General features: G+C 45.8%; 1 protein-coding gene across 3 annotated transcripts in view; it reads right to left on the bottom strand.

The window, feature by feature from the left end:
* The window catches only part of LOC142564168 (uncharacterized), a 33,469-nt gene extending 11,414 nt beyond the window's left edge, over window positions 1–22,055 (bottom strand). For 2 of the 3 annotated variants that reach the window (XR_012824509.1, XM_075675057.1), the window contains exons 1-3: window positions 21,262–22,055; window positions 5,390–5,651; window positions 2,205–2,884 (exon numbers count right to left, since the gene is read on the bottom strand). Coding sequence is in view for 2 of the 3 variants with exons in the window: in XM_075675057.1 (XP_075531172.1) it covers window positions 2,205–2,884; window positions 5,390–5,651; window positions 21,262–21,942 (1,623 nt within the window). In the remaining variant the exon portion in view is untranslated. Of the gene's footprint in view, window positions 1–2,204; window positions 2,885–5,389; window positions 5,652–10,851; window positions 11,692–21,261 lie in introns of those variants that run through there. The other variant, XM_075675058.1, reaches the window with a different exon arrangement.
* Window positions 22,056–25,032: the final 2,977 nt, after the last annotated feature.

Raw genomic sequence — 25,032 nt, 5'->3', positions numbered from 1 at the left:
CTGCCTCCGCCCTCCCCCCCCCCCTTTCTTTATCCACAGTTAAGAATTTGTTTTCCACTAGAGTGTGCTTTTCCCGCCATGTGTGATTTAAATATACACTGGATTTGAAAAACTGCTACTCTGTTTTGTGTGCTCTTCTAAGATGCCCAAGAAACTTTCTCATGAATGCACACTTCATGACTGCTCCGTTCCAGCAGAACTTAGAAACATTATCCCATGCAGTCCTATGGGCTGGGAGAAAGCAGTATCCCCAATTGGACATCACTACCATCAAGAGTGTCGCCACAAACTGCCCAGGACCTACATACGGTCTATACTAAACCAGCAGCTTGGGTATAGTCCTGGAACATCCAGGACAACGGATCGAACTCATCTCTAATTGAACACCTGGGCTGCTATCTTGTATGCGTTCGAAAAGCCGAAGTTCGGTTTCACCTCACGCAATTGGCCTAGGCCACGATATCGGCTAGACCATATCGCTCTGTTCTCATCTCTTAATGTTACAATGGTAATTTTCTATTCTATCGTTTTTGCATGATTCTTAGTTTCTTTTCAAATCAACACAAATTTTGTGCAGCTGCTTTCAGACTCCTGGACACAGCTTTTTGGACAAAATGAATATTGTCGCGGTTCAACGTGAACAAGACAACAACACTTTGAGCAAGACGGCGGAACGGCCTGTTGCAGATCCACCGGAACAAAGACGTCTTCTTCGTCTCTGCATTTACTGTCCCACTACACGGAGTCCATTAAAGCACTATTCTCATCGTCATCTACATGTCTACATACAGCACACGTCAATATTAGGCAACAAATCGGATAGTCCTAGGACCTTCACAACGACAATTTAAAAGGACCTCTACAGTTTTATAGTGGTGGGCATGGCCAAGAGCATTTTGGAACAGATTTTGTAGCAGTCAACAATGATGATTCTGAATAGTTCTCGGCCGGACACTATTCTCGCAATTCAGAAATGGTTCCAAAGTACTGGCACACATCATATTTTTGAGGAAGACAATCCACGTAGGCCACCACTAGCGAACAAGTTACAATCGTCCTGTGGCCACATTGAGTCAACTTATAGGCTCGAAAAAGAAAACACTGCATGCCTCCAGTGGTAAAGCAAACAAACCGCACAAAGGTAAAAAAAGAAAAAAAGAATTCCTGGCAATAGAGTCGCATGGTATGGAGGATAACCATTCGAGTAATTTTATTTTAGGCCTAAAGTCGCCTAGCTAGTAGAATGGCTGAGCTACAAATCCGCTGCGTCACCAGCACACACAGATAAACTCCACACAGCAAAGGAGCTATGGAATAACACTCAAGGGAGTAAGTTTCAGTGCACTGTGTGCCATGACACAGCCATCGTGCCAAATGTGCGAGGTGGGTGTCATCAGTTGGGGAACACCGTGTTCACCAGGGTCCTACCGCTAGTATGAATGCGGGACACGCCAACAATGTGAAATGGGCTGAGCACATACTATAGGATTGACAGAACTTTACCTTAAACTATGCGCAACCTACAAATATGGCACATAGGGAGAGTTTCCTGATGGCTGACTGTGAACATATGCGAATTCGACTGGACTAGCTCAGTGACCCTTCAGCTCATTTAGCTTTATGGAGATGCAATGGCACTCTTTGCATAAGGTTGTGGCGAACGCCACCTGGTGTTGACCACAACTCCTTTTCACTGTGGCCTCGGAAACTGTGTGGAAAGCAGGATTCCCACCGCTGCCTCTAACAAACTACCAATCTATCAGCTCTACACATTATACATGACCTGCCAAATTCCACTTATTCCACTCAATCCTGACTAGACTTATCAGCAACACCGGTATGTCAACAATACTGCTGTGTTGCTGTCTCTTAATACTACCATATTTTGTTGCATTGTTCAGTGCACGACCCTTAATTCTTTTTTGAATTGCCACAAATTTGTACTAATAACAGATGTTAGGCAAGCATTACAGTGCAGAAGGATAGAAAAATGGACAAGTGGAAGTGAATTCATAGTGAGCTTTGGTAGCAGGGCAACAGGAGGGCAAAGAAGGCAGACTGTCAGCCCATTTTCTTTGCCCTTCTGTTGCCGTGCTACCAAAACCATGCCTTGCCGCTCTATCACAAAGGGTTTAGGCAGTAGTTCGAAGTTTGTCCCAGAATTTGACTGGCAACTATGGTGCACAGTTTCAAGACGTACTTACCCTATCTGCTTGACTGTGCTGCATTTCATTCACGTGAACTTGCATGTGACTCGCCACTGCTGAGACATCTGCAAATGTTACCAAGCAAATGGAACACTTGTACAAGTGTGGGTAAACGTGGGCCTGTGAGTTGCATTTTTTGGTCGAACTCAAGCACTTGCCTAGCTCGATCACCCTTGCACGACACCGATGGGTGTGTGTGAGAATGTCCTGCTTCATGACAAATGTGCCCCAGCAGAAGTTGCACCTGAACGCCTTGACATGTACGTGGTGCCGCTGCATATGCCTCATGATGGTCCAGCTCCTACATTCAAGAGTCTGATCACAAAATGGGCACTCTGGTGCGGCTCTGTTGATGTGAGAAGCAAGGTGACGCCGGGTCGCACTCCAGTCCGAACACGTCTGCGAACACAGGCTGCACTGGAATGGCTCTGGCCACGGGCACGTCTTTACGTGGGAGGCCAAGGCGTCCAGCTCACTGAACTTGAGTGAGCAAAGTCTGCAGCTATAGGCCACAAATGGTGACCCTGCATTCACTGTGAGAGAGCTTGCTCTCTCTTCACAGCGAGCTGCACCAGTGCCCGCACTGAATCTGCTGTCACCTTCTATGACACCATCGACATTTGCTTCTTCCGGGACACCATGGTCGCTCCTTGAATTGCTCAGGACTAAAGGCATTGCTGAAAGAGAATGGAAAGTATGCTACACTGCAATGGTGCTCTCAACATTTGCTGTGAAAGCTGGTAAAAATCATACTGGCAAAAATGTGCAAGCCAAGGTAGCATACCAAGGCAATACGCTAAGTCGTTCTGAATGTCACTATCTAATTTGAAACAGTCGCTTGAATTGTTAACATTTAAATTTTGAAAACCCATATCTGCCTGCAGATGCTGCCACGTCTTCTTCCCATGTCATGCCGCCCTGAGGAAGTAGTGCATCAAAGCAATGTTGGTCTAAAATAGATTCTGCATTCAAAGGGACGAGAAACGCAGTCGAGGGCAGCAGAAGACCAGATGGGGAAATGAGACTGGGAAATATCTAGGCCAAGGATGCAATGTTTAAGATTCTGCTGGTTGCTGTCCTTTCCTTTTTTTTTTTGTTTTGCTGTCCTAGCGCACACATGAACACAAAATAAAAGTGTGTGACGCAGATGACATAAGACACATACTTGCATGCATTTTACATTCCCTGCGTCTCCAGTGTTCTGTGCTGCGCAGAAAGAACTGGACAACTGAAAGTGCAGTTAGGTAGTTACCAGTTACCAAAGACAAAGTTTTTCATTTTGCGATGAAACGAAAGGGGCATTAAGATAAGCTAAGCTATTAACAGCGAAGCATTCCTTCCAGACTTGATATGCATTTACTTAGCAGATTATGATCACTGAAGAAGTTAAAGAGCAAAGTTTCCCTTTTAACTTTTAATTTTGTGCTATAACTGTTGCACCAGCATGCATTATAAGACATCACAGATTTTATATGTAGCGCTCATTATTGTTCAGAAAAGGTCCTCAAAACTCACTATGTTAAGTCTTTAGTTCCTTTAATATGCAGCATAATATTTGGTCATTCATGAAACATTAATGCTGAGCACATGCTGTCAAATATCTCATGATTCAGTGTTCAAGTTGTGAAATTTCTGAATTGAATATGAATGTTCAAGAAATATGACCTCCGAATATAGAATGTTTCATACATGTATGTAAGGCCATTAACAACCGAATATTCGATCAATTGAGGAGCTCGTGAATAAGAAAGACCTACTTTCAATTGCCTGGCGCACTGCGAAAATGTTTAGTGAAACATGGGAACAGCACATTATCAGACCTACAGTCTTTATCAAAAGTGTATAGGCTATGTTGACTGCAACTGCCAGACTTACTACAGGCTCTGCAAGGGTTTTCCTGTAGTGTGGCATTAGTTTCGATACTTTTGGGAATGAAGAGAGCCCTTGCAATTACCATCCATAAGTCCAGGGTGTCTGTAGTAAGCTATACAAAAACCACACCACACAGCAGAATGGCATAAATGGTGAAGGCACAGAATAGGCTGCACGCTTTTGACAAATTTGTACACATACACACAGTGTTGGTCTTGTTTAAGGAGAGAAGTGTGACACTGTATCACTATGCACTGTTTTAAAGTGATGCAAATATGGCAAGACTGGTCAAACAATCATTTGCTTTGCCTATGTAGAAACACACTTCTGTTGTTGCACATACGTGTGAGCAAAACGAAGACCGGCAAGCATGCTTGTGGTCCCGGGTGGGGAAAGAATAGAAGGGTAACATTGAGATCTTCAACCAGCTGGCCGCTCTTGAGCTCACCTTCGCGACCTAACATAAACAGTTACATCAGTCGCAAGGGTGATAAACGGTCATTTTTGCGCGTAACCAAGTGGTAAAAGTGCTGGGAAAGCACTCACAGCAGCGGAATCATCACTGCTGCAGCTTTGCGAAGCAGTCGACTTGCCGGCCTTCCACCATCTGCCGTGACCATCTTCAACATGTCCTTAGAAGGAGCTGCTTCGAGGGCAGCATTTAGCAATCCACTGCAGTACTACCGAGCGCCATCCACCTTCGGAGGAAAGGTGGGACAAGATGCCGACGAGTGGCTCGTCTACTACAAACAGGTGAGCCAAGTCTTAACGGTGGGATGCAACTGCTCAGCTCACTGGTCTTTGTTTTCCTCACACGTATGTGCAACAATATGTAGGGTGCCTAAAAGAGAGCCATTCTTATTGTATGACTAGGAATTACTGAGCACAAGTTAGTGACCCCGTGTGTTTGCTCAGCAACCGATGCACCTGCACACCAAGAGTGGCTCTCCTGGTGAAGAATCATTTGGAACCGTTCCCATGCCCAGTGACCTCCCTCCCTCGAGATTCCAACAAGTGTTGCTACTTACCCCTTGCGTCTGAACGGAAAGGGATATTTAACAACTTCAAACAGGGAATTCTCAAATCAAATAGCATGGAATATTCTATTCCTACTTATGATGTCACAAGAAGCTAGTTTGAGAGCTTCAAGCCCATGTCTCAGTTTTACCATACTTGTGTTTGACTTTTGTTGAGGCATTGCAGATATGCGATATTGAAAACCCACCTTAATTTATCATTCATCTTTAGTGTCCCTTTAAATTAGTCATTCATAATGGCGATAATACTATTAAAATGCTGTGAGGATGCACCTTTGCTTGGCTGTGGCTGTTCCAGCAGTGGAGAGGTACTGTAGCTTTCTTCGAGATCATTGGACTGCGCCCACCTGGAGACCTTCTGAGTGAATAACTCAGCCTGTGTTGATTTGGACACGCCCTCCTTACACCATGTGGACTGGACAGCAACATCTGCTCTCTGGTCGCATTGCGTGGCAGCGTCTCCTTGCATGACTGTGGTGGATCCTGCAGCCACTGACTTGTACGTACTCCAGTCGGCAACATTCTGCCTCATAACCTAGCCAGAGAGGAAACATGTGAAAAAGCATGCAGTAATTTATTAAGCTGTAAAGGCCAGTTCATGCTCTGTCAGTGAAACAATTAGACAAAGATGAAAAAGAAGAGATGATCACAAGTGAGTTACACTGGTTGACCTGGAAATAGATATGACCTCCCCCCCCCCCCTTCATTCTTCACTGCGAAAAGTCCGCTTTCTGCTGCAGCAGTCTCATCTTTTTGCCCATTGTTTCAAATCCACATCTTGTAGTCCACATCTTGTATGATGCCAGGGTTAGCGGAGAGTATAAAGCCTATTTCATTTCTAGTCTCGCCATTCGGGCTCCTCCACGTCCACTTTCGGCTATCCCGCTTGTGGAAGAAGGTATTCATTATCCGCATATTATTCCGTTCTGCAAGCTACTAATAACTCTTTCCCTGCTATTCCTAGAACCTATGCCATATTCCCCCACTGACTTGTCTCCAGCCTGCTTCTTGCCTACATTGGCATTGAAGTCGCCCATCAGTATAGTGTATTTTGTTTTGACTTTACCCATCGCTGATTCCACGTCTTCATAGAAGCTTTCGGCTTCCTGGTCATCATGACTGGATGTAGGCCTGTACGACCTTCAATTTGTACCTCTTAATTTTCACAAGACATGCCACCCTCTCGTTCATGCTATAGAATTCCTGTACGTTACCAGCTATATCCTTATTAATCAGGAATCCGACTCCTAGTTCTCGTCTCTCCACTAAGCCTCGGTACAGGACATGCCCGCTTTTTAGCACTGTATATGCTTCTTTTGTCCTCCTAACCTCACTGAGCCCTATTATATACCATTTACTGCTCGCTGATTCTTTCAATAGCACTGGTAGACTTGCCTCACTAGATAATGTTCTAGCGTTAAACGTTGCCAGGTTCTAATTCCAATGGCGGCCTGTCCGGAAAATTACATTAGAAAATACTGCTACAGATATGACAGCGACTGGTATTAAGTATGACCTTTATGTTTGGATGAGGAAGAATGATCTCTAACGAGAATGGGCAATGAAAGAGCTTGCATTTATAGAAAAAAAATTACACTTGGCACAAATGGAATTGACATGGCCAGGAAGCTGATTAAGGGCAAACTGATGGAACTCTTTTGGCCAGCGTCGTCCGTGCTTGGTCAGAAGTTGCAGGTGCACCTGAACACGAAGAATTTCTGGAAAGTCCTTTTTGAGTTAACTGGATGACTCGGCCAAATGTCCGTGCTGGTGGAATGGTAGCTGAAGCTCTTTTCAGTCTTGAAACAGTCCTCTCCAGATTCGATATCTCATCCAAATTCTTCTGTATGTGCTTCTTTGTTCGTAGTGTAAAAAAGCCTTGCAAATTCAGCTCCAGCCCTTTTCCTGTTGGTGTAGATGGGAGGTCCTGTGATGACAAAGATGTGCTTGGCACAGACTCTGTTGGGGCAGAACAGTGACACATGAGATACAGCACAGATTAGCCAAACCCATATAGTGTTTTCTTTTATGTTTGAACCAATTATACTGGGCCATAAATATGAACAAACATTCATAAGTGCTGCAAACAAATGACATATATCCCAAGAATAGCAAGCCAATACAGATATCTCAAGCATATTTATTTCTTAACCAGGTGCTGTTTACCTTGTAGTAGCAGCCATAGTTCACACAATGGCCTTGTAGCAGGCAGCAACTTCTGTTTAGTGCATGGAGTGTGTTGCTTTATTATACTGGTGCCTTCCTCATTACTGCATGCCTGGAACGGAAATTCTGACTGCATCAGAAATTGAAAAAGCACAATTTTGCAATATGAAATGCAAAAAGGTGTGACATATACAATGTACTGGTTTGGGACTACAGAACACATGCAAATGTACACTGTCTGTTCTAGGGTGCTTTAGCAGCATGTTAAATAAATATTGCTATTGTCCATAAAATTGATGTCTGCCTAACTACAACGCATGTCAACAGCTTAAGTATTATTAAGATCATGAATGAGAACATTTGTACACTCATTTATACATTAGAAGAGATCACACTGCTGGTTCCACAAGCAAATGCATGAAAGTCATGAAGCTATTAGAACTGATGCATTATTTTTCTGCACGAACGTGATGCACCGCTTCACTACTGCAAAAATAAATGCCCTACGGTAAACCAAGCTGAACAGCAAGAACATTTGGAACCAACAAGTACGAAACATGGGTGAATTATCATGCTTGCAACTGTTTAATATATTAAATTCTGTACTTTCACTTCATTTTACCAAAGGATTATTTGGTTTTGTGCACGAAAGAAGTTGCCGGCGGACTCGGAAAAACGTTTTGTATGTATATTGATAAGGCTACTCAGTCACCTACGGCCACGGCTACAATAAGATGAAAAATGTGTCGCGCATTCCTATATCATTCTCTCTTTCTTTCCTGATTGTGTGTACAAAGACGGCCTCGCAACTAAAGGTTTATTTAGGAAACAGCAACGGAGGATCCTGAATGCCCATATGTAATGCAGGATCCAGTTCCTCAACTTGTCTCCACCTGTAAGTTAATGAGATTAATATTATATAACGATTCAAGCAGCGGTGTTAAACGACTCACTGTTATTGCCGTTGTCAGCCACAGCAGAATCCAGCTCCCGTTTCGATGCAGATGTCCTTCGAATGGCTCACGAACGAAACCTAGCTTTCAGGCTTACACGTCCGCTTGCAAACACGTCACTTCACCCCAAGTTAAATAATGCGAGACATCCAAGCGCAATAAACTAGTTTTAGCAACAAAGAAGCAACCAGTTTAGGTGTACGAACAAATGAATCTGTGCCGCCGTGCACTCGAAAATACCGGAAAAAATTTTAAATCCAGGCCAGAGGTCATGTGAAAGATCGATGATGCTGAATGCTACTTGAGTTTATAATGACAAAGAAACAATAAACTTACTAATAAACAGTACAATATCTAATTAGGAATGATAATTTTGCCATATATTTTATGTAATAAAGATGCTTCAATAATTGTAGGAGGAAGTTTGTAAAATAAAATTCTGCTTATTATGGCGCCTCTAGCTGGAAGTATTGTAACTAACGTAAGCACCCGGAAGTGATTCTACTATGCTGGTCTTATTAGCAGCGGCGCGCAGTCGATCTTTTCACCCTCTGTGGCCATTTGTTGAACTTGAGAGTGTGCGGGACGTGTGTGCTCTGCAGAGGCTGCTTAGAGCGCCAGCAACAGGCAGCAAGGGGAAGCATGTCTGCTTGTAGCGCCATCTATTGGTGGCCGGTATAAGCAGAGACAGACGGCTGATAGGCAAGTGGCTCCTGGACTGCCTCCTACGCCAGGTGGATGTGCAACAGCCGGGGCCTGCAATGCTGAGTTTGCTGCTAGCACACCTAAAGCCCCTCCATCCACGCACCACCGCCGCTTTCTTAAGTAGCGACCCAACCTTTGTTGTGCGCCGCCTTTTCCCCTCACACCAAATCCGATTCTCGCATTTCTGGTTCCGGCGTTTCCGCTGCGGGAATTTCCGCTTTGACTGCTGTTAGACGATAGGGAGACGCCCGCGCGTACTTAGCAGAGCTGTGGCAGTCACCATAAGAAGAATGCAAAGGGGACAAGCTGTTGTATTCCGCTGAAGTTGTAGTTCACGGTCGCTGTTTTCCATATGCATGCAAAACGGCAGTGGTCTCCAAGTGCCCGGGCACTACGTTCCACTGTATGTTGGCTCCCGTGCCACAACCCGTCGCAGTTTGACGCGAAGCAGCGAACACGAGCAGATCGCCGGTTACAATAGGCGGTGGTTCTTGGATGGAATCGCATTCACAGTTTCAACCGCAGCTCGTGCAATTAAAGCCTCTCCAGCGACGCGAAAGTAAACAACGTTAAAAAACATATCGTCACTTCCACTCGGAACAGGAAGCTGCAGCTACGTAAGTTCCGCTTGACGCCAGAAGCTAAGGGGTGAGTGGGAGAGGAGCGTAGAGGAGGAGGGCAGGTTGGCAGTACTTAACCTGGTCAGCGGAAATGTGTGTGGAGGGGCTTTAAACACACCGTGTTCGGTAGGCTAGCACATTGGAAACGTTTAAGGACCAACGTATGCCCGCTAGTCAATACACACTCCCGAGCGTATTTTAATGCGTAAACATTTTTTGGCAAGCATCGTAGCAAGATCTGCCCGCCAAGTAAAAAGTTAACGCCTTGTACCTGCACAAAAATGCATAATGTGGGAAGTTGCGACATTTAATCATCATAATAGTGTAAATGTAGACGATTGGCATCTTCATAAGCGGCGAGAAAAAATTTAAAAATATTGATTAGAGAGAATAATCATAGAGATACATAGGGTCCGCAGTATATGTATTGGGGAAGCCTATAGTAGCGGTGGACCAACTTAAATTTGAGGGTAGGCCAACTTCAAATTTGGGTGTCGGGAAACATAATTTGGGGGTGGGCCAACTTGAAATTTGGATGTAGGCAAACAAATTTGGGGGTGGGCCAACTTAACTTTGGTAGTAGGCCAAGTTGAAATTTGGAGGCAGGCTTTTACAACGCTTTTACAACTCCAGTAGTTTCCGCTTGCTTTTTTGCAGTACGGAGCTATAGCTCCCCACTCCCCCCATAGCATGAATAGACGTCACTTGATTCAGAGCAGTTTACGAGAGAAGTACACGCAGGTGAAACTTTAGCTTAGTTAAATAAACATAGATATTTCGTTAATGAATTATTCAGGCTTAGTTATTTTTATAATCGTGACATTTGTGTAATTACCTCATTAACTAGCCTTAGTTAACGTTGACTGAGTCATTTGTACATTTAATAATTAAGATTACTTAATGAGGTGTACCTAATATCAATGTACCTTTAATTATTCTTAATTAGGCTCTGATAATTTAACAATTAGTAGCTCTTGACCAGTGTAATAATTTAAGATAAATTCAATAGCCTCATATTTCTAATTACCCTCAATCGATCCCTGTTTTGCTTAACTAATTTTATTGTAACCAATCTTTTCAGTCTTATTAACCTTACTTAATTACCCTTATCCCTCTCAGTACTCACTATATATAGTTGTAATCATAAATCTCATTATAGTCATATGCAGTCATAAGGCGTTCTAATATACACCTCCATAGCACCTCATGTATGCCTATGCATGCAGTGCATCATGTCACGCGTTAGACAAAAAAGTTTCAGCGCATAGTCTGTGTAACGGCGAGCCTTTACCTCTTCTTCTGTCGTTGTGTCGTCACTCTGATGGCTGCTGGAACTGGCGGCCAGAAGGCGCTTTTGAGCATCTCGTCGTCGTTTATAAGCGAGACGCTTCTCTCGTTGCTCGGGTGTTTCACTAGCTCGTCTGGCTCTGGCCTTTTCGTTCTTCCTTCGCAACTGCTCAGCGATTCCCCAACTTTCACCATCTTGGCTACTCTCAGCTGACATGGCCGAACGTCGCTGTTTGGCTTCCTTTTCACGCCGTTTGGCGAGACGCGCCTGTCGTGCTTCTGGCGTTTCGGACTCGGCTTTCCTGCGTCGTTTCGCGAGACGTTCTTCTCGTTGTTCGGGTGTCTCGGACGCTCGTTGAGCTTTCAGTCTTTTATTTCTTCGCTCCCTATCGGCCAACTCCCGTGGTAGCACTTCTGTATTGGCAGTATCCCTCTCTTCTCCTTCCATGCTGAATGCGCACGCCTATTCTCTGGCAAGCGGTTATATAGTCGGCCTCCGCGATAAACACGGGCTTGCGGCGAACGTCAAAAACGATGACGCATGGCGCGCGGCAGTGACCACCTGCGCCGGGCGTGACGTCACGCCCGGCGGCGGCGAAAGGCCAGGCCACGGAGTCGGCGGCGGCCACCTGCGCCGACTCCGAACACGCTTAGCCGATTCCGACATACGCCGGCTCGCGCGAAGCGCGGTGTTGACGAGAAGCTTTTCGCTTCATAACGGGCGCACGGATGGACTGAGCTCCGAGAGAAGTAGCCCTAGAATGCTTACGAATTAACATCGGTACGCCAGGAGTACCTAATAACTACCGGGCGTACGTTGGTGCTTCCGCGTTTCCAGTGCGCTTGCGTATCCAACGCGGTCACAGAACACCCATACGCGGTTTGCTAGCAGCAGACGTTGCGCTGCAGGCCCCGCTTCTTGCGCAAGTCATGCGAGGGAGAGAGAGAATGGGTTTCCGGCTAATTCTAGCAGGCGTTGGCCTATCGGCCGCGCGCCGCCGGAGCCGATCGCGGAGGCCACGATCGGCCATGCCTGGTTATTCTGGCGGCCAGTAGATGACGCCACATGGATGGATGGCGGTTACACCCTTTGTAACGGGCGGCGGCTGGCGCCACCTAGCCTTTTGCTCCTCCTCCAATCTTTTTTTTCTTTATATCCCCTTCTCCTTAAACTAGTTTTCACTCCCCTCCTCCCCACAAAATAAACATCTAAGATAGTATAGAAAACATTAGTTCCTTGATTTATGGTACTATTATATCTCCCTTGACTCCCTCCGCCAATCCTCTAGCCTCCCCTTCGTTAGTGCCACTCTTTTCTCGTCTATTTGCCCTCGTTCCCCGGGAAAACCTAATGCCCCTTCCATATCTGTCACTGTTCCCTCAGCCAGAGTCGGGCAAAGGTCTGTGCATCTCAGCACGATATGATCTGTGGTCTCAGTTTCGGCTCCGCAAGCTGTGCATAAAAGGTCCACGTCCTCAAATTTAACCCTGTATGTTTTCGTTCTCAAAACCCCCGTCCTAGCTTCGAATAATAGTGAGCTGTCCCGCGAGTTATCATACAAGAGTTCTCTCTTTATCTCCTGTTTTTGTGTCCTATACATAGCTAGCGCTGGCTTTCCGAGCATTCTTTCTTCCCACATTTTTCTTTCCAGCTCCTTCACCTTCTTTTCCACACTAGAACCACATTGGACCCCCTCCCTCGGCAGTGGGTATCTAATCCTCAGCTTCCTAGTTCTGAGTGTCCACTTCGTGTTCAAACTTTTCATGTATAGATATTTGTACACTTTTCCCGCCCACCTTTATTCCCCCAGTGCTGCGAGTCTCTGTTAATATTTTAGCTTACTTATTGCCTCTCTACCTTCGAATGATGTCCATCCCATGTCCCCCTGCACTCCCTCATTAGGGGTGTTCCCGTGCGCTCCTAAGGCCAACCTGCCTACACTTCTCTGTCTTGTTTCTATGCATGCCTGAACTTCCGATTTCATGCACAGTACTGAATTTCCAAATGTGAGGCCAGGTACCATAACCCCTTTCCATACCCCTCTAACCACCTCGTGCCTATTATAGTTCCACAGTGCCTTGTGTTTCATTACAGCTGAGTTCCTTTTCACTTTCTCAATCATAATTTTTTCATGTTCTTCCAAGTACTTTTTGCCCTCGTTTAGCCACATGCCCAAATACTTGTATTTTTCAACATGATCAATCTTAGTGCCTTGTATTTCCAATGGTTTCCCCCTTTTCTTCATTGTATACTATTATCCCAGACTTCTCTCTACTGAATTGCAGTCCCAATTTTTCTCCCTCCTCTCCACATATCCTCATTAGTTCCTGTAGCCCTACTCAGGTGTCAGCAAGCAGTACAATATCTGCACACATCAGTCCGGCTCGTACTTGAGCTACCTCCTGCCCTTCCAGCATATACCTTATGTCGGTTCTATTGTGCTCTGTTCTAGCCTCTTTTCCATTTGGCTCATGTAAATCATAAAAAGCAGGGGCGACAATGGACAGCCCTGCCTGAGACCACTTCTTATTTTAGCTGGCTTTGTAGTTTCCCCCTCCCACGTTATCTCTACCTTATTATCTGTATAAACTTGTTGTAGGAATCCAACCAACTTTCTATCTAGACCATATTCCTTCAACTGGCTCCATAACTTTTCTCGGTTTACATTATCATACGCTCCTCTAATGTCTAAAAAAGCTATCCATAGCGGTTCCTGCCTGGCTGCTGCTATCTCTATGCACTGTGTTATAACAAGTAAATTATCATCTAGCCTTCTGTTGCTTCGAAATCTATTCTGCAGCTCTCCCAAGATCTCTTCACATTCTTCCCATTCCTCCATTCTCATTTTCACCATCTGCATTGCTACTCTGTATATGACTGATGAGACAGTTATTGGCCTGTAGGATTTGATGTTGTCCTTGCTTCCCTTACCTTTGTAAATTAATATCATTCTGCTTGATTTCCTGTCCTGTGGAACATCTCCCTCTACAACTATATTTTCAATATGTTGTAATTTTAATTTACTTTTCTGGCCTAATATGCTTATCAATTTCATAGGTATGTCATCAGGTCCTGTCACTGTTCCCATGAGGACCTTCTTACTTGTCATCCCTCTGTTCTCCTCCTCTAGTTCTGTCCTGCTGTTGTCATTGTTCTCCATTTCGCTACCCTCTTGCTCTGCAAATGCTGCCTCTATTGTTAACCTACTATATTCCTGAGCTTCCTCTCCCTCTAACTCTGTTCCTTCTGGTGTGGTCAGTGAGTGCTGAACCACCTCTGTCTTCTTACTCTGTTGCCTTATGTGTTCCCAAAACTTCTTAGAGGCTTTTCTGTCTTTTTTTCGTATCTCAAACAACCACTGTACCCCAACTTTTGCTATCTTCTCTTGAATTAATGCCGATGCTTCTCTTTTCATTGCAAGGTAATTCTCCCATTTTGTCTCCACCTCTTCTCGTGGGGCTCCCCTTTTCTTTGCTGCTCTGTGTTTTCTGCTCGCATCTTTGCATTGCTCTGTTACCTCCTTAACTTCTCGGTCCCACCAGCATTTTGGTTTATGTTTTCCCTGCTTAATTCCTAGTTTCCTTATCTGTCTCTTCTCTAGCCCTCGTTTAAAAATACCTATTAACTCGTCATGTGTCCAGGCCTTTTGCGGTTGCTTGGATACCATGTTTTCAATGTTTTTCGCCACTTCTTGTAGCTACCTGTCATTCAGTTTGCTCGTACCTTTCCTTTTTTTAGTTTCTATCAGTGGTATAGTCCTTCCAAAACTGATTTTGATTCGTTTGTGATTACTCCCCAGGCTCTTTGTACCTTCCTCTTCAATTTCCATACCTCCCAACCGTTCATACAGTTTGTGGGACATTGGGCAGTAGTCGATTGTCGAGCAGGAGTTATTTCTTTCCCATGTTATCTTCCCGTCACATTTAATTTCAGTATTAACTATTACAAAGTCATAGGCCTCACAAAAATCTACTAACCACTGCCCTGTTGCATCTGTCACCCCGTCAAAGTATTCCAAATGTACATTCATGTCCCTAGGATGATTATCTCCCGTTTCATAGCCAAGCGGACGCACTTCTCCTTGTTGCCACTTGCTAGTGCTCTAAGCAGCCTCCGCATAACCTCCGCAGAGCACGGGTCATGCGCTCGCGCGTTCCCTTTCATAAAGGACCACCCCAAAGTTGGTTCTTTATTTTATGACCACCCTGTAGATGGCGCCCCAGTGGAATGGCGACAGTGTTCGCTGATATCCCTTTGAATTACCCAAAGGTGCTTGTCTGTGTTGGGGCCTGGTTGTCGGTCATCTGCCCCCTCTTGTAGGGGTGTGCCACTTGCACTAGACGTTTCTTGATGGGCCTGGCTGCGACAACCACTGCAGCCGCTTTCGTTCCGCCTCCCTGACTTTGCTGTTCGGTGACATAGCCAGACGCTGCTGCCGTCTGCGCTCCGCTTCCCTGGCTTTGCTGTTTGCAAGGTGACATGGCCAGTCGCTGCTGCCGTCTGCGCTCCAATTTATTCGCTTTGGTGTTCAGCGACATCGCCTGTCACTGCTGCCACTTTCGTTCTGCTTCCCTGCCTTTGGTACGCGGCGATCTAATCAGTCGCTGTTGGCGTTTCCGTTTTGCCTCCCTTGCTTTCGTATCTGGTGACATGTTCAGTCGTCGCATGCGCATTCGCTCCTTGTTCTTCTGGCGTTTGGTGTTGGGGGAATTTGGCGTCCGCTGCCGCTTCGGAGCCATGCATCACACTCGACTGCAACGAGACGTCTGGCGAACGAGCAGCGGTGCAGCTGCCACCGCCAATGCGCGCGCGCGCTCGTTCTACGGTTTTAAAGGACAGACTGCAGGTATGGGTAGAGAACGAGGGGGTACTTGGAGAGCTACAAAATGGGTTCCGGAAGCATAGGAGGCTAGAAGACAATCTGTTCTCACTGACACAGTGCATTGAAACAGCTGAAAAGGAACAGAGACCCCTATGGCTGGCTTTCTTGGATATCAAGGGAGCCTATGACAGTGTACTTCAAGAGGGCTTGTGGGGCATTCTGGAAACTTTAGGAGTGCAAGATGGAGTAACCAATTTCTTAAATGATATCTATAAATGTAACCGGGTGATTATACAATCGGAAAAGCAGGTTTCGGAGCCTGCAATGATTCAGCGGGGGCTTAGGCAGGGGTGCCCATTGTCACCTCTGATGTTTATGCTGTACCTACAAGGTTTAGAGGCCAAAATATAGCAAAGCAAACTCGACTTCAACCTATCATATTTCAAACAAGGAAAATTGATTCAACAGTCATTACCAGGACTGATGTACGCAGATGATATTGTATTAATGGCTGACATTGCAGAAGATCTGCAGGAATTGATGGACATATGTGGTACAGAAGGAAACGGATTAGGCGTGAAGTTTAGCAAAGAAAAATGAGCGGTCATGATTTTCAATGATAACATTTGTGGCGAGCATAAGATACAGGAGGCCACGTTGGAGATAGTCGACAAATACAAGTACCTTGGGGTGTGGATAAATAATAGCATTGAGTATCTGACAGAGTACGAAAAATATCTAACGACTAAAGGTAACAAAAGTGCAGAGATTATGAAGAGTAGGGCACTGTGGAACTACAATAGGTACGAGGTAGTACGAGGAATATGGAAGGGGGTAATGGTTCCAGGCCTGACTTTTGCCAATGCAGTTCTATGTATGAGAGCAGAGACCCGGCAACAGTTGGAAACTAGGCAACGTGGTGCGGGTAGGCTCACTCTGGGAGCACATGGCAAGACACCAAACCTCGGGGTGCAGGGGGATCTGGGATGGTCTTCTTTCGAGGGCAGAGAGGCTAGTAGCAAGGTATCATTCGAGGAGTGATTGAGAAAAATGGGGGAAATGCGGTGGGCTAGGAAGGTTTTCAGTTACTTATACACGAGGAATGTTGACACAAGGTGGAGGAAGCGAACTAGAAAATTGACAAGCAAATACTTGGGCAGCAGTGGGGGGACAGGTAAGGAATCATCCGTCAAGAAAAAGTTTAAGGAGACAGAGAGGGGTATGAGGAAATCAAGGATGCAAACCAAATCGGCATTAGATACATACAGGACGTTTAAGCAAGAAATAGCCAAAGAAAATATTTACGGTAACTCTAAGGGAAGCTCATTGTTATTTGAAGCCAGGACAGGTGTACTGCGGACAAAAATATACCGAGCCAGATACCAGGAGATAGATTTGTTGTGTGGGGCGTGTGGAGAGGAGGAGGAAACGGCTGAACACCTGATGCTTGTAAACAACTTCATCCTGCAGTTGAATGTAACGGGGAACTATTCAAAGCTTTGGGTTTTAAAGACAGTGAAAGTAAAATAGACTTTGAACAGATAGAAATAACTAAACGGAGGCTATCTGATTGGTGGATAATATCAAGGCAAAAGTAAAGGAGTAAATACATAGGCATGCATGCATATAGTACCATTCAAGGCTAGGTGGCGCGTGCCGCCACCGCCCGATTCAAAAGGTTGAGCCTCAATCATCTATCCATTCGGTTCTACTGCTACTGTGTGACGTCACGGTTGCTATGCGCCCCCCACCGGCGCGCCAGTTGCTAAGGAGGGTGAAGCCCCTTCGTTTTAAGGGGCTTTAAAGGAGGGGAGAAGGTTGCGCCGCTGCGCGGAGGAGAGGCCACAGTTGGCACAATTCCAGCGCACGGACGGACGCGACCGAGAACATGAGCCGCTTTCGCCTTAAAAATGGCACGCGGCGACAAGCTCCCTAGCCAGCGTCGCCAACGTGCTCCCGCGCACTAGCACTCTCCCTATCCACGATGGCGCAGAGTTCGAATTATCGGTGGCGGTGCAGATTTCAGTGTGAATTAGCGGGATATGTTACATAATGCTTTCAATACATTGCTGGACAGACCACGGCGGCTACTTCGAACTATCCGAAATTTCGAATTAACGAGCTTTTACTGTGCTAAACAATAGTCATCTTGATTATAATAAAGGGAAAATCAGACATCCGCCCTTTCGTAGCAACTGCTTATACAAAGGAAACCTATATGGGTTCCTTGAGAGAAAAGCCTCACAGTTGAAGAAAAATTTGTCCTGGTCCAGGACTCGAACCCAGGACCACCGCCTTTCCGAGGCAGCCGCTCTACCACCTGAGCTAACCAGGCTTAATTACTTCTCTCCACCTTGCGGGTTTCTGCAGAAGTAGTACGTCAAATTCTTGGCTTTGCTTCCTGTTGTCGACAAATTTGACTTTGCCCTGCCATCTGCTAGCCGCCTGGTTAGCTCAGATTGTAGAGCGGCTGCCCTGGAAAGGCGGTGGTCCCGGGTTCGAGTCCCAGACCAGGACAAATTTTTCTTCAACTGGGAGGCTTTTCTTTCGAGGAACCTGTATGGGTTTCCTTTGTAGCAATTGCTACGAATGGGTGGATGTCTGATTTTCCCTTTATTAATTACTTCTCTCCACCTTGCGGGTTTACACAGAAGTATTATGTCAAACTTAGTCATCTTGAGTAAATCTCTTTTTATAATGCTGCTTTCTTAGACAACCTGCCTTAGCTTAAAAAAAAAAAGTGTACTGCTCCTCCAGTTATCATAAAGCAGTCCTGTTTTATGGTTTTCTATTGTTGTTTTTATTTTCCATCTACTCTAATCACTGCTTGCACTCCGCCTCTCTACCTTTAAGATTTATGCCCTTTCTTGTCTCACTGCGTTTGGCCTCACGTGTGTTCAATGACGGCGCTGTGAATGGTGTTCGGATAATGTCAGCAGGGGGACTCGCTTTCTCCATCTGATACGCTCCGGCCAGAACAGCTGCTTTTCCGTTCATTTGCTGCCACTATTACTGTGTGCTCGCATGGCACAGAACTCACTAATTACTGTCTATATTGTTTTTGGGTGTAAATTTATAAATTTTGATACTTCTAGGCCAATACACATTACGTTTCATGTGTCTCCCATGAGACAGGGCCTGTCATGGTCAGGGACACGATCTCGCAACTCAGTCGTCGAAACATCACGCCGAAGGAACTCGAGTCTGCAGCTTTGGAGCTGAAGCATGATCTTAAAGCAGTATTCACAAGAGGGAGAAATCCATGCCCTCACAGTACGGAGAGTGCATGCATGCTTTTGTCTGGAGGTGCAGCGTCTTGGAGCTCCTCGTGCCGACAAGGTAGCATTTGCGGGAGAGCTGCAAATGTTCCCCCGTCGCCAGGGGGAGAGAAGTGCCCAGCGTTCACACATGAATCTGTTTGGCAGCAGTGTGCAACCTTGTTGCTAGCCGGGGAGGGGCAGGTGGTCCCCCAGAAACAACGTCACAGATGGCCCCACCCATCACCCTCGGGAGAAGTCCCTCATGTGAAATACCAATCAATTGCAAAGTAGCATGTCGAATAAGCCACAATGTAGTTGATTACAAATTTTACATTTAGCTCATAATTCCCCTCATTTAGTTCTTCATAAATGAGGCTACTGTTCACATGAACATCTCATTATTTCTCTAGCAAGTGGTTACTCTCGGACAGTAGATATACTGTGTTGTCTTGTCATGTTTCACAATACTAAAGAATAGTTTACACTATCTTTCTGCACGGTAATCTTACGATGAATTTAACTTTGAAAATTTAATGTTATTTGCTTTTGTTAGCATCATGGAAATATTTCTGTTCAATGCACAGTTAGGAAACATGAAATTAGTCGCAAAGCATTACTTCTTTAGTGCAAAAATAAAAATAATAACATATATAAGAAAGAAAAAAAAAGCAAACTGTTTTCAAGGCGACCCCGAGTGCACAAAACCTTTTTGTTGTGTTGGTGTTACTCCCCTTTCCCGTTTTAGTCTGGTTAACACTTCACTTAATTCATTAAGCATTAAGGAGCTCAATGTTTTCAATTTTATTATCTTATAGCTTAAAATACATATAACACGCTTACACAAAACACTTATGCAGATTCAATGCATTCGTTGGAATCTATGTGAAGCTAATAATACTATGCGAATCGTGATACACCCAATTGTGTTTATATTCATCATATTGCAATGTGCAGCATCATGTAACGTTTATGTTCATGCCCCTCAGAAGCCACAACTGATGTTTATGCTCTATACACCGTTCACCAGGTCAACACTGGCACACACGACTGTCACTTTGTTTTGCCACTTAATTCCATCTGTCTTGACAAGAGGTTCTAGATAATTTGTAACCACCAAAAACCTGTCAATGAAAGTTGTTGGTAGACCCTTGTATGTCAACGACAGCACTTCACTGGGATTCTGGTTGATTTCCTGGCATTGGAACTCGCTGACACTTTCCTTGAATGCGCCGATACTTTCCTCAAATACCACTCTTTATATGAAATGCAGAGAATCTTCCTTGTAAGTGAAAGAAGCATGAAATACTACACAAAGCTTGAACTTGAACAAATTCACCATGCTTTTCAGCAAGTTCAGCTTTAATAATGCCTGACCACAAAACACCGTTACCTAATGCCACATTATGCTGCACTGAGCCACATTATCACACCACAGTGACCACTCGATTTCTAGAAGGCAGCATAAAATGCCTTCTGTGATGTACTTATGACGCTTGGCGACAACAAAATTGAAATGTCTATGGCTAAAGCAGCGCAGTACCGACTATGCACATTGCACTTTGCATTTCATACGTGTGTACGAATGTTTGCATTCCAACTTGGCTTGTAACTTGTTCACCTCTGCAGGGTCTTTGGACAGGCACTGTGGCTGTCTTCTCAGATGTTTTAGTTCGGCGTGTCATGCTTCTCCAGTGTCTTTAGAAGTCACTGGATCCATCCACGATCTAACCGCGTTCACCACATTGCAAAGTGTGGCTCAGAAGCTCACTTGACGCATGTCCTGCCTCTTCGAGGAGCAAAGTACAAATGAGGGTTGTCTGTAACAGATTGAGGCGATGGCGCTTCAGTGCCACCACCTTTTCCTTTCCTCGTGCACCCATATGCTGCTGCACTGCTCTCTCTCTCTAAACCTCCTTCTCAGCTCCGACTTTTTCTCTCTCAAGTGCCCCACAGGTGGTCTCTAAAACCTAACATATATGACATGTACCCGGCTCCCAAAATCACTTCTGCAGCACTCAAACAGTTTTCAAGATAGGCATTTCAAATCCAGATGGCGCCACTTTATGGGGAGACTTTGGACTCTAGTACACTCTAATTAGGACAGCTGCGCTGCTCTCCCTCCCTAATTCCCAGCTTCTAGACAGCCCACGCTCTTCTAAACTCTCCCATTGGTAAGCTCTTGTAAATTCTCCCATCCCCGTTCTATCTCTGCCACGTGACCGGCTCACACACCTAGGACCGGCTTCACACACACATACACTTTTTTCCTACTTTGAGACTCCTAATGATAACGCATTAATAAATGCCCACAACAATACTTGCCAAACTGACCTTGCTGCTATGGGAGATGCCGTATCCACTTGTGACGGTCGCTGTGCTGACACCGTCCCAGGAGTTTGCCTGCTCATCGGCTACGGAATGCTGGCTGACGGACACGGATGTCCCACGGCCTTCTTGGTTGTCACACAACAGCCTAGCAGAAACGCAGAGGCCTGTTGGTCGGCCCCCGGCAGCAAGCAACACTTGCAGAGCGAGGCGCTGTTCGTTGCAGGCAATAGCGACTACGGGGTCCCAATGCTCAAACTGCAACGACATGCAAAGATTGGGCCGTGGAGGAGAGGAACCCCTTCGGGGTCTCAGCGCGGCGTCGGCTCTGTGCTGCTGCTCTTGTCTATTCTTGACCGTCAGTAACAGCTGATCCCAGCGCATCCGCACCGCTTCCACAGCGCGTTCTGCTTCCCGCCTCGTCGCCTCCTCTTGCCGCTTGGCTTCGGCATCAGCGGCCAAACGATGTTGTAATTCTTTACGAGACTCCGCTCTCGCTTTAGCTGCTCTGGCCAAACACACTCGCCGCTCCTCGTCCGCTTCGACTGCGCGCTGCCGACGCCTTGTCTCTGCTACAGCTGCCAAACGGCGCCGCCTTTGCGCGTCCGTTTCGGCTGCACGCCTTCGTCGCATAGCCTCGGCATTATTCAGTCGACGCTCTCGTACAGTATCACTCGTAGCACTCATCGTTATATTTTACTATTTTACAGCACACACGCAATCACTGCCACGAATTCCACTCTCCTCCAGACGCTAAACCAAAACCGCGGATTGATGGATGCATCATAGAGAAAGTCGGCTGGATGGATAAGGCTGAACCATATAGAGAAAGGCTATGGCTGAACCCTTTAAATCGGGCGGTAGCACGCGCCACCTAGCCGTGACTAGTCATATATTTTGTTCATATGGAGGGTGAAATTGTACTCTTGCCTTGATTTTAGACGCCAATCAGATAACCACCGTTTGGTTATTTCTACCCGCTTGAAGTCTATTTTGCCTTCTCTGTCCCTAAACCCCAATGCTTTGAAAAAAGTCAGCCCCATTGCTTTGAACTGTAGGGTGAAGCCATTTACAGAAAGGTGTATTAGGTGTTCAGCCGTTTCCTCCTCCTCTCCACAAGCACCGCATAACGTCCATGGAAAGAAGGAAAAAATGTCCAACCCTTCCCCTACCGGAAAATGGGGGTAAGCCATGGGGTAAGCGAAGCTTGTCCTGCGTGGACCTGACCTTAGTCACGGTTAAAGTAACCCACAGGTAATGGTTCCGGATTGCTTCGGCCTCCCGCTCCCTCAGCTCGGGATCTTCTCGCTGCTGTCGGATTGCCTGGCCTCGGGCGGCTCTATAACGGCTGGATCGGCGCGCCGACGGCGAGCCCTTTCGCAGGCGAGTTCTCACCACTGCTCGTCGAAGGCTGCCTGTTTTTCGGGGGAACGCACAGCGCGTGGCCGACCCATACGTTTTCCGAGACTAAACTGAACGGAACCGAAGCTGGCGATGCGCGCGAAGCCCTTTCCTTCCCTTTCCCTCCCAGGCGGAAGAGCGAAACGGCCTAAACACAACCTGCAGATATGATAGCGCGAAGCCCTTTCCTTCCCTTTCCCTCCCAGGCGGAAGCGAAACGGCCTAAACACAACCTGCAGATATGATAGCAATGGAGTTTAATTTGAATACGACCTAAACACAACCTACAGATACGATAGCATTGGAGTTTAATTTGAATATACCAGAAAACATGATTCTGTTACATAGAAACTCAAATACAAACCTTTTTACGGAAAGGCGCAGCCCGCTCGGCTCCTAGCAACAACACCATTACACTTGTTTCTGCACATCCGCAAGAAAGCTGCGGTTGCCAGGAAGCAATCGGGGATTCTTGAAATCTATTGCGGTCTGCTCTTAAAGGCGAAGCTTAAGCCTCCTCCAAGTTTTTCTTCAGCAATTTTCTGATTGAAAGTTCTGTATGTTCACAATGCCGATTTGCATTCACAATGCCAAGGCCACCTCTGAACAGCCAGAAACTGTCACTGGTATTGGTTAAAATATATTGGGGCAAAAAAAAAACACAAACACGGAGAAGGGAGGGACACAGGACAGCGCTTGTCCTGTGTTCCTCGTTTAACACATGAATTTGTACCAACTAGCTCACATTCATACCCTTTTAACATCAAGGCGTTACAATGTTGTCATGGCTGTATCGCACTGCCACAAGTGTGATGTCCTTGTTCATAAATTTAATTAAAATGGCAGATTCACTATTGGGTGTTACTATAAGTGCAAAAGAAGCCCATGAATACATGCAAAGTGCCTCGAGCGGCCAGTCACATGGCAATTTTTTGTGTATTTGCGGGCTTCTTTCACGCTTCGAAAAACTTATGTAGCACGTATCGAGCAACAGAAATCTGTATCGGGAATTTTTCATGCTGTTCTACAATTTTTTCATAGACACTTTTCATCTAAATATTTGAGAAGTTGATTAAATAACTAATAAATATCTAATCAGATGGAACAAAAAATAATAATCCGAGTATCTCCAAGCGACGGCAAACAACATTATTTTGGTTCTATCCAGCTACATGACATTTGCATATATTTAATGTTTGACTCAAGTTACGCGGGACACCCTGTAGAGCTGTGCTAAAATTCCGCATTATGGAGTATCGCAACCGTCGGTGAATTTTTTGACGCCGACTACTTCACTCCTTGCTCTGCTTATCTACCCAGATGCTCAAGTTGGCATGAAAGAGCTTAATGCGGATGGCCATACCAAAAAGTCAGGGAAGTTTCCAAAGAATGCTCATCACATTGGAATTCTGCAATTAGGCCATGGGTTCGTTTCTTGGGCAAAATGCAAAAAACACCCATGTACTGTCCACTGGGCATTCATTTGCAGTCAAATGAGCTTCAGACACCAGTGAAAGTGCGCTGGCCACTCATGCCCGGTGCATCTCCTGCAAGCACTAAGTCCAGCTTTCCCCAACACCTACGAGATTTGGCGCACAATGTGAAAGACCTCCATTCACTTTTTCTCTCTGTGGATATACAGGAAATGCACATCTGCGCTGCGAGAAGATATACGTGGCGAGAGATACGAGAAGCACGAGAAGTAGTGGGAGTCCAATACCTGGTGCAATTTCACTTATGCGCTGCAAAAGCTATTCAGCAGATTTTTTTTTCTTCATAGTTACAACATGGCACAGTGCTTACCCTGCTTTGCTATACATTGGGTACGAGCTAGACTGGTAAGATAGTGCAAGGTCAATCTCCCATACGGCTGCGGGCACCCCCCCCACTTTAGTGATAAAACATGGTATGTAGAGTCCACCTACAGAGGAGGAGGAAAAAACTTTATTTGTGCACAGCAGATTTGAGACCTAGGCTCTATCTAGATGACGGCCTCGAGCCCTTGCGGCAACTTCGGCCTGCTGGATTGCCTTGGGTTGGTCTTCTGGTGCACAGCTGAGCAATGCGGTCACCCACTGCTCTCTGGTCCGATTTTATTCTGTGTCGGCGTCCGAGGACAAGCCCAAACCATATGTTGTAGGTCCGCCCTTTCTTGACAGCATCTGCATCTATCCGTGTAAAGGTCTGGTCAGTAGCAATGGTAGGCCACCGATTTGGATATGTGTCTTTAAGAGGTGCCATGCAGTCTACTCAGAAAGGAGTGTGCCAGGGAGGGAAATTCCCAATTTAGTGTTTGGTGACCTCGTAAAAGCCGATCATCCGGTCTCTCTCCGTTCCCAGTATTTGTCATGTGCTTGGCCCGTCAGTTCTAGAGCC

The sequence above is a fragment of the Dermacentor variabilis genome, chromosome 11 (assembly GCF_050947875.1).
Source record: "Dermacentor variabilis isolate Ectoservices chromosome 11, ASM5094787v1, whole genome shotgun sequence".
Lineage (NCBI taxonomy): Eukaryota > Metazoa > Arthropoda > Arachnida > Ixodida > Ixodidae > Dermacentor > Dermacentor variabilis.
The sequence above is the reverse complement of the archived record's forward strand: the minus strand, read 5'-3'. Positions and strand labels throughout refer to the sequence as shown.